Source organism: Pleurodeles waltl, chromosome 2_2, assembly GCF_031143425.1.
Source record: "Pleurodeles waltl isolate 20211129_DDA chromosome 2_2, aPleWal1.hap1.20221129, whole genome shotgun sequence".
NCBI classification, from domain to species: Eukaryota; Metazoa; Chordata; class Amphibia; order Caudata; family Salamandridae; genus Pleurodeles; species Pleurodeles waltl.
The window spans coordinates 891,527,983-891,537,598 of NC_090439.1; the positions used below are offsets into that span (position 1 = coordinate 891,527,983).

The 9,616-nt window shown below is 53.8% G+C and overlaps 1 protein-coding gene across 1 annotated transcript; it reads right to left on the reverse strand.

The window, feature by feature from the left end:
- Positions 1-8,823: 8,823 nt before the first annotated feature.
- On the reverse strand, positions 8,824-9,213 carry LOC138277747 (protein LDOC1-like). Its single transcript, XM_069219233.1, has one exon. The coding sequence runs from the start codon at positions 9,211-9,213 to the stop codon at positions 8,824-8,826; it is 390 nt and encodes a 129-aa protein (XP_069075334.1).
- Positions 9,214-9,616: the final 403 nt, after the last annotated feature.

A 9,616-nucleotide genomic window follows, 5' to 3' on the forward strand; every position in this document is an offset into this window, starting at 1 on the left:
TGCTTTGCCATGGCGGTCTGTGCCCTGTTCAGCGGTGCTTTGCCATGGCGGTCTTTGCCCTGTTCAGCGGTCTTCACCATGGCGGTCTTGGCCCTGTTCAGCGGTGCTTTGCCATGGCGGTCTTTGCCCTGTTCAGCGGTGCTTTGCCATGGCGGTTCTGGACTGTTCAGCAGTTCTTTGCCATGGCGGTCTGTGCCCTGTTCAGCGGTGCTTTGCCATGGCGGTCTTTGCCCTGTTCAGCGGTCTTCACCATGGCGGTCTTGGCCCTGTTCAGCGGTGCTTTGCCATGGCTGTCTTTGCCCTGTTCGGCGGTGTTTTGCAATGGCGGTCTTTGCCCTGTTCAGCGGTGCTTTGCCATGGCGGTTCTGGACTGTTCAGCGGTGCTTTGACATGGCGGTTCTGGACTGTTCAGCGGTGCTTTGACATGGCGGTTCTGATACGGACATTGGTGTGTGGCATGATGTTCTCTACACTGGGCATTGGTGTGTGGCATGATGTTCTCTACACTGGGTATTGGTGTGTGGCATGACGTTCCATCATTGCCCAGCGGGGCTGTGGCAGCCGGGGCACAGCCGGGCCCTCCAGGGCACTGACTCCAGCGGTGGTCTCCTGACCAGTGACAATACTTGGGCCCTCCTGGGCTGTGACTCTGGCGGTGGTCTCCTGACCAGTGACGATACTTGGGCCCTCCTGGGCTGTGACTCTGGCGGTGGTCTCCTGACCAGTGACGATACTTGGGCCCTCCTGGGCTGACTCCGGCGGTGGTCTCCTGACCAGTGACGATACTTGGGCCCTCCTGGGCAATGACTCTGGCGGTGGCCTCCTGACCAGTGATGATACTTGGGCCCTCCTGGGCTGTGACTCTGGCGGTGGTCTCCTGACCAGTGACAATACTTGGGCCCTCCTGGGCAATGACTCTGGCGGTGGTCTCTGGACCAGTGACGATACTTGGGCCCTCCTGGGCAATGACTCTGGCGGTGGTCTCCTGGCCAGTGACGATACTTGGGCCCTCCTGGGCAATGACTCTGGTGGTGGTCTCCGGACCAGTGACGATACTTGGGCCCTCCTGGGCAATGACTCTGGCGGTGGTCTCTGGACCAGTGACGATACTTGGGCCCTCCTGGGCAATGACTCTGGCGGTGGTCTCTGGACCAGTGATGACGGTGCTGGCGGTTGTGCCTCGACCGCCGGAAATGATGGCGCACTTCTCCGCCGTGACACTAACAACAGGCTGGGCAGACTTCCTCTGGCCCTTCCCCACCTTTGGTGGAGTCACAGCTGACTCTCCAATCCCCTTGGAACCCATGTCAGTTGTTGTCCCACCAGGAGTCTTAACACGGTCCCGTCGTCCACTCTCCAGTTTTAGAGCCTTTACAGGGGGTGGGCTGCCAGTGCCTTGGCTCCGGGTCCTACTGCCTGCCCTAGTGGCCAGTGCACTCCACAAGCCTTGAACACGCACCACTGGTATTGGAGGCTTTTTGGCTGAGGCGCTACGACGGGACTGATGAATTGGAGGGGAGGGTGGGGGCAAAAAGGTCAATTTTATAGAGGGACAGTTTCTGACGAACACTGGGATGGGTAGCTGGAGGGGGTCTGGGAGTGGAGGAAGAGGAGGTGGTTGTCGGAGGTGTCACTTTAGCTGTTTTGGGTGCAGGTGCAGGTACTGGAGGCTGTCGTGAGGTGGATGGATGTTGGGTGAGTGATTGCCGGCGTTTGTGTACTTTGGGAGGGGGCGTCACAGACACACTGGGAGAGGACACAGGGGACGTGTAAATGGCAGTGGAGGTGGTGAGTGCAGGTGAGCGGCTTGTGGTGCTGGGTGTCCTGGTGCGATTCCTGGTGCCTGTAGATGTGGTGCATGCAGGTGTGTGTGTAGACGAGACTGGGAGGGAGGAGGGAGAAGAGGAGGAGGGGGACACAGTGGAGACAGTGGATGTTGCTGTGTCTGTATGGGTGTGATGTTTGTGTGAGTGCCTGTGGGATGTGTGGTGCCTATGTTTGCTTGAGCTACTTTTGGGTGTTGACTTGTGTGCATGCTGGTCTGTAGGTGTGCTTGGGATGGGCTGGGGCACAGGAGATTGGGTCTGGGTGGAGGAAGTTGGAGGGGGAGGCTAGACAGAGGGACAAAGGCTGCCATCAGTGCTGAGGCCAGAGATTGCAGGGTTCGCTGAAGGACAGCCTGACCAGAATGAATGCCCTCCAGGAATGCATTACGTGTTGCAACTCTCGTTCTACACCCTGGATGGCATTCACAATGGTAGACTGCCCAACAGTGAGTGACCTGAGGAGGTCAATGGCCTCCTCACTGAGGGCAGCAGGGGTGACTGGGGCAGGGCCTGAGGTACCTGGGGCGAAGGTGATGCCCACCCTCCTGGGTGAGCGGGCACGGGGCGAACGCTGAGGGGCTGCTGGGAGGACGGGGCTGGTAGGGGAGGTGGCGGCTGTAGCTGTAGAGGTGGGGGGCACAAATGGTGCTGCCACCACAAGGGAGCCCCCATCGGCGAACGAGTCTGTGTCGCTACTTGGTGATCCGGTGGCCGACGTGAAGCTCCCCTCGTCCTCCGTCCCACTGGTGCATTCTGAGTCCATGGTGTGGCCCTCCATGGCCATGTGGGATGCAGCTCCCTTGTGCTCCGGTGCCACTGTACCTCCGCCTGTTGATGCTGATGTACAAAAGGACAGGGAGAGCAGGAAAAGGGGGGGGAGACAGAAGAAAGAGAGTTTTAGTGCATGGCATTCCGCTACCATTGGCGGACAAGACAGACGCAGCAGCCACCTGCACTACGCCGTGCTCCTGCACTCTGCACACGCAATTTCTAGGATATGGCCTACATGGCAATGGTGGACATCTGCGCACATGGATGCCACAGGGGCAACTATACCTCGACTTGCCACTCTGCTGAGGTGGGGTAGAGTGCCACATGGCCTACATTACGGAGGGGCCTTGCCTACCTAACTCGCCCTGGCCTAGGGACACCCACAGCCCACCTCCCCCACCCAGACCCCTCCACTGCACGCAAAGTCCGCAGAATGAGGTTGTACTCACCCCCTTGTGTCTGCTGTGATGTCCTCAAGCGCCCATCCAACTCTGGGTAGGCCACCGCCAGGATCCGGAACATCAGGGGGGTCATGGTGCGATGGGCACCCCTCCCACGTTGGGAGGCCATCCCCAGCGGAGCCTCCGCCGTCTTCTTGCTGCAGCGGCAAATGTCCTCCCATCTCTTCCGGCAGTGGGTGCCCCGTCTCTGGTGGGCCCCCAGGGTCCGGACCTCCTTGGCGATGGCATGCCAGATGTCCCTCTTCTGGTGGGTGCTGACCTACATGACATGCACAAGAGAAGAGGAACAGTCATTACCAACTGCACCGTCAATGTGAGTGGCCCCCTCCCTACTCTGGCCATGTGGCCCATTCATTCCCATGCATTAATGTTCTATGAACTCTGCCCCCTTCCCTCTTCCACCCAGCCCTCTCCACCCAGGCCTAGCCATTACAATGTGCTCCCTGTGTACTAACCTGTTGGTGTGGAGGACCGTAGAGTAGTGTGTACTGGGGGAGGACCCCATCCACAAGTTTCTCCAACTCCTGTGCAGTGAAGGCAGGGGCCCTTTCCCCAGACGCAGCAGCCATCGTCGCTTCCAGACCGAGGTCACAGCAGCACTTGCAGTGTAGGTCCTCTCCTGTCGAAGGTCAGGTATCTAGTGATTGAACAGATAGAAAATGGTGGTGACGTCCGCGGCGGTGCGCAGCATCACCGCCGGCGCACCTGTTCATTGGCTCCTGGGACCCATAGGGTCCAATGTTAACCAATGCAGCATTGCGCCGCGGTCTACGACCGCCTACTGCCACGGTGTACAACGCCAGCGCAGTTACCCCACAATCCCATTGTCCCAGTTTAGAGGTCAGGCAGCCGCCATTTCAGGGGCCCACATGGCTTCATTTACTACTGCGTCACACATAGCTAGGCCTACACTCAACACACATACAGGAAGGGTTTTGTGTCTGGTGTAGTCTTGTGTGTAACAGTGGGTACATACCTGGAGGAATAATGACTGGTTCTTCGCTGTAGTCCTTCGTAGGCACCGTTAGCTGGGACATATGAGAAGATGGTGGAATCCTCCGGTGTACCGACCGCTGGTGGACCTGTTGACAATGGAAGAGCGACATGTCATCGTCACCTACCGGTTTGACCGTGCCACAATCCAGGAACTATGTACCCAGTTGGAGCCAGACCTGATGTCACCGATCCGCCATCCGACTGAAATCCCCCCTGATGTGCAGGTGCTGTCAGTGCTCCATTTCCTTGCAAGTGGCTCTTTTCAGACTACTGTGGCCATGGCATCAGGGATGTCCCAACCTATGTTTTCCAACGTCTTGTCCAGAGTGTTGTCTGCCCTGCTGAAACACGTAAGGAGATACATCATTTTCCCTCAGGTGGAGGATTTGCCTACAGTGAAAGGTGACTTCTATGCCCTTGGACATATCCCCAACGTCATTGGTGCCATTGATGGGACCCATGTAGCTCTGGTCCCCCCCACAGGAGTGAACAGGTGTACAGGAACAGGAAGAATTATCATTCCATGAATGTCCAGATGCTCTGTTTGGCAGACCAGTACATCTCGCAGGTAAATGCTATGTTCCCTGGCTCAGTGCATGACGCCTACATCCTGCGGAATAGCAGCATCCCTGATATGATGGCTCAACTCCAGAGGCACCGTGTATGGCTATAGGGGGACTCTGGTTACCCCAACCTTCCCTGGCTACTGACCCCAGTGAGGAATCCCAGGACCAGGGCAGAGGAACGGTACAATGAGGCCCAGGGGCGGACTAGGAGGGTGATCGAACGCACCTTCGGTCTCCTGAAGGCCAGGTTCAGGTGCCTCCATATGACAGGTGGATCCCTATTCTACTCACCGAAGAAGGTGTGCGAAATCATCATCGCCTGCTCCATGCTCCGTAATTTGGCTTTGCGATGCCAGGTGCCTTTTCTGCAGGAGGATGATCCAGATGACGGTGTTGTAGCAGCTGTGGAGTCTGTGGAGCCTGTGGACAGTGATGAGGATGAAGCTGAGGAAGAAGACAACGACAACAGGGAGTCAGTCATACAGCAATATTTCCAGTGAGACACAGGTGAGAACATTTTCTGGTTTAACATTACATTAACTTTCACACGTCTACCTCTATCCTGTTCCTCGATTTAAATCACTATTTGTTAACTGAGTTGTACCCTTCCATTACGGTTTCACAGGTGTGGTTACCTACGTGTCAACTGCTTGCATCCTTCAAGGGCTTGTGATGTGTGACATAGGTATGTTAGCCTTACAATGGTAAAGCCATTATGACACTGTCATTGATAATACAAATTACCAAATCATAGACTGACTCCAGATTGTTTTGTGTTTCAAGGGTGTTTATTTAAGTGCTCAAAAATGAAGGGGGGTTGTAAAAAGGTGATGGGGGATGGTGGAGGAATGTCCATGGCAGAGTCCAGTCTATTAGTCTCACAGGTGCACTGCCCATCTGGGCATAGGAAGTGGAGCTGGGGCAGTTCGAATATGGACAGGGTAACAAAGTGGGACAGTGGGAGGACAATCAGGGTGGTCTCATTGCCTGGCGGGGGTCTTGCCATCTTGCTCTGTCCTGTTCCTGGATCTCAGGGACTACTTGCGTGGTGGTTGTCTGTCTGCAGGGGGTGGGGTGCTGGTGTGGTGGTCCTGTGGCGGGGCGTCCTGTCCACTAGCGCCGGCGGAGGTGGTGGGCAGTTCATCGTCCTGGCTAGTGTCAGGGGCCCCTTGGAGTGCCAGGGTGTACCTCAAGGTCTGCTGTATGTCCTTCAGCACCCCTACGATGGTGCCCAGGGTGGAGCCGATGGTCCTGAGCTCCTCCCTGAACCCCAAATACTGCTCCTCCTGCAGGCGCAGGGTCTCTTGCAACTTGTCCAGGACCGTAGCCATCGTCTCCTGGGAGTGGTGGTATGCTCCCATGATGGAGGAGAGGGCCTCGTGGAGAGTTGGTTCCCTTGGCCTGTCCTCCCTCTGTCGCACAGCAGCCTTCCCAGTTCCCCTGTGTTCCTGTGCCTCTGTCCCCTGGACCATGTGTCCACTACCACTGCCCCCAGGTCCCTGTTGTTGTTGGGGTGGTGGACACACCGCTGATTGACCTGTCCTGGGTAGGGAGGTTTGGGCCCGCTGGGTGGGTGCTGTGCTGGTGTTACCAAAGCGTGGAAGGTCGGTGTTGTGCTGTGCCTATGCAAGAGGAACCGACTGCCCTGAGGCCCACGATGGTCCGGGCTGGTCATCAAGATCCAGTGGGGCAGAGCTGCTCTCGTCAATGTGGGCCTCTTCTGGGGGGGGGAGTGGTGTTGTCTGGACCCTCTGGTGTGGTGATGGTCCTTCGGTTTCCTGCAGGGGCATAAGAGCATGATTATTGCATGTGTGTGTAATGGTGTGCAATGGGTGGGTGTTTGTATACCCTAGTGCAAGCATTCCTGTGTGTGGGTTTGTGGGATGATGGTTGGGGGGGGTGTTCTGGGTATGTGCAGTGGGCATGCTTTAGTGAGGGGTGTCCATGCTTAGTTGTGTCATGCAGGGCTTGGTGTTGGGATGGGTGGTTTGTGTCATGGGTACATTAGTGAGGAGTTGTAGTGATAGGGGAGGGGGTGAGGGAGGGTTTGTGTGATAGCATGCATGAACGGTGGGGGATATGATAGTTAAGATTTGACTTACCAGTGTCCCATCGTCCACCGACTCCTCCGAGGCCCTCAGGATGCAAGATGGTCAAGACTTGCTCCTCCCATGTTGTTAATTGTGGGGGAGGAGGTGGGGGTCCGCTGCCAGTCCGCTGCACCGCGATGTTGTGCCTGGAGACCGTTGAACGCACCTTCCCTCGTAGGTCATTCCACCTCTTCCTGATGTCCTCCCTATTTCTTGGGTGCTGTCCCACGGCGTTCACCCTGTCCACTATTCTGCGTCATAACTCCATCTTCCTGGCTATTGATGTGTGCTGTACCTGTGAGCCAAATAGCTGTGGCTCTACCCGTATGATTTCCTCCACCATGACCCTGAGCTCCTCCTCGGAGAATCGGGGGTGTCTTTGGCGTGCCATGGGGTGGTGTGGGTGAGGTGTGGGGTGGTGTAAGTGTTGATGTGTGTGGTGATGTGTAGTGGTGTGTGGTGTTTTGTGCGTGGATGTTGTGTGGGTGATGGTGTTGTGTGCCTCTGTGTGATGGGGTTGTCAATTGCTGTGCTCTCTCTCTGGCCTTCGTCAATACTTTTTGGTCGTAGGGGTTTGTGACTGATGTGGATGTGTGTTTTATATTGTGTTGGGTGTGTGGGAGTGGTGTTTGTATGTGTGTCAGGTGTGTGTATTTTGAATTGTCCAATGTGGCAGTGTTTTGTATATGTGTGTGTATTTTGAGCGCGGCGGTGTGTACCGCCAATGGTATACCGCGGATGAATGACCGCCGCGTGGATTCGTGGGTCGTAATAGCATGGGCGTGTTTCTGTTGGCGTGGAGGTGGAGGATTTGTTTCCGCCAGTTTATCACTGATCTTTGGTGTGGCGGTGTTGTGTGGGTGTCTGAATTTCGGCGGATTCCAAGATGTGTGTCATAATAGCTGTGGCAGTATACCGCAGCAGCAATGGTGTATTGACGGTCTTCTGCACGGCGGTAAGCGCCTTTGACCACCAATGTTGTAATGACCCCCATAGTCCCTATGAGGAGGCAAAATGGGTCTTTGAGGTTTCTGGAATACGTCAGAGTACCCCTGATAGCATCTGGGTACTCTTTGAATCACATTAATAGTACTGCTTGCTTCGTTGGAGGAACACCTTTTGGTGACCAATAGGAGTCAGTAGAATAGCACGGCAGCTGATAAAAGTAAGAGGAAAGTGATGTAGTCAGTGTCTCACAGTTTAAATATGGATTGTGTCTTGCCAGCCAAGGAATACCCCAAATCATAGAATGGTTAGGGGAAGATCTTGGGTCGAAGGCCACATGTTCCTTATGTCTTCCGAATTGCAGGCAAAGGTTGGGCGTCGTATCAACCACTGGTTCAGAAGTTAAAGGAGAGCCATCTACCGTTTGGACTTGTTCTGGGATTCTTTAGAAACAAAAGGTATTCCTTTTTCTTTAGCCCATTTCTCATCTAAAAACATACCACTGGCTCCACAATCCAATAACGCAAAGACTTGTTCTTCCTAGTTTGGGCACTGAAGAATCACTGAGATAAAAAAAAAAACAGAGTTGTCTTCTCTGGAGTAGCAGATTGAAGGACTTTCAATACCTCCCATCCCCTTCCTTCTCACAGGGGGTGGGAGTTGGTGTTTCTCGAAGGTCTGCTGGGACGGAGAGGACACATTCAAATTAAATTACCTGCACTGCCACAATAAAGACATGAGCCTTTTCGTCGTCGGTTCTCTCGTTCTGCTTCTGATAACGGCCCACGGGCAACATCTATTTGCATAGGTTCTTCCTCCATAGAAGCGTAGTATTCTGATCGGTATTCTTCAGGACAACGTGTAGACGGGCGAATAGCCACTGTCGAAGACTGGACCCCGGATCTTCGTTTTTCTAATCTACGTTCCCGTAATCAGTACGCAATATTAAGGGCCAGGTCCATCAGTGCCTTCAATGATTCTACTGGACTAGAATGCACCAGTTCATCCTTTATTTCGTCTTGTAACCCTCGATGAAAAGTATCACAAAGGTACGTTCAGCCCACGTGGTTTCTGCCACTAGTTGTTTAAATCGGGTTATGTAAGTCAGAACATCCTGATTCCCTTGTACCCTACATAAAGCCTCTTCTGCAGCAGCTTCCAATCCAGGTCATTCGAACATCTGTTTAAAGGCTTGCAGAAAGTCTGAATAATTGGATATTATCTGATCATTGGCAGCTACCAAAGGGGTTGCCCAAGCTAGGGCTGTGCCAGACAAGGAGCTTATCAGATAACCAATCTTGGTCGTATCCTGGGTAAACTGAGAGGGTCGAAACGCAAAGTATACCATTAAGGAATCTCGAAATTCCTTTAAATTGTTTGGATCTCCAGAATAAAGAGGTGTGGAGACAGAAATAGCAGGTACATCACTGGACCGTGACACCAATGCTTGTCTCAGAGCTGTGTTCTCAGTACACAGTTGTAATTCCTGTGTCTGTTGTTGTATAGTATGAAGCATAGACTGTGCAGTTTCCATGACATCATCAGGTGGGATGTCCATGGTTCCAGGGCAACGCAGAATCTTTTGGTATTGCAATCTGTCATGATCTGAATGCTTCCTACCACGGTTATCTGTCAATCTCAAGGCACCACCTGGTCTCTTGCTGATTCTGGACTGACCAAGTTAAGGGTGAACCTTTCCAGTAGTCACGGTGTTGCTGATAGAGTAACACCAGGCAGACCGTGATCTCCAGAAGGAGTCCCAGAGGAAAAAAAAAACAATCCTGAGAAAAACCTCAGAAGCAAGGAACTCCTGAAAAAGAGGTGAGAAAAAAGAGAAGCGTAATATGAACTGGAAACAGCAAAAACTACAGACAAGAAAAAACAGGAGAAGTCCACAAAAATAACCGGATAAAGGAGCGAGGAGCACCACCAGAATGGAAGGGTTTGCAACGCAAAGAACC

What these genes read in the sequence shown, in the direction of transcription:
- LOC138277747 (XM_069219233.1), bottom strand. Translation starts at nt 9,213, where the DNA reads ATGGACATCCCACCTGATGATGTCATGGAAACTGCACAGTCTATGCTT.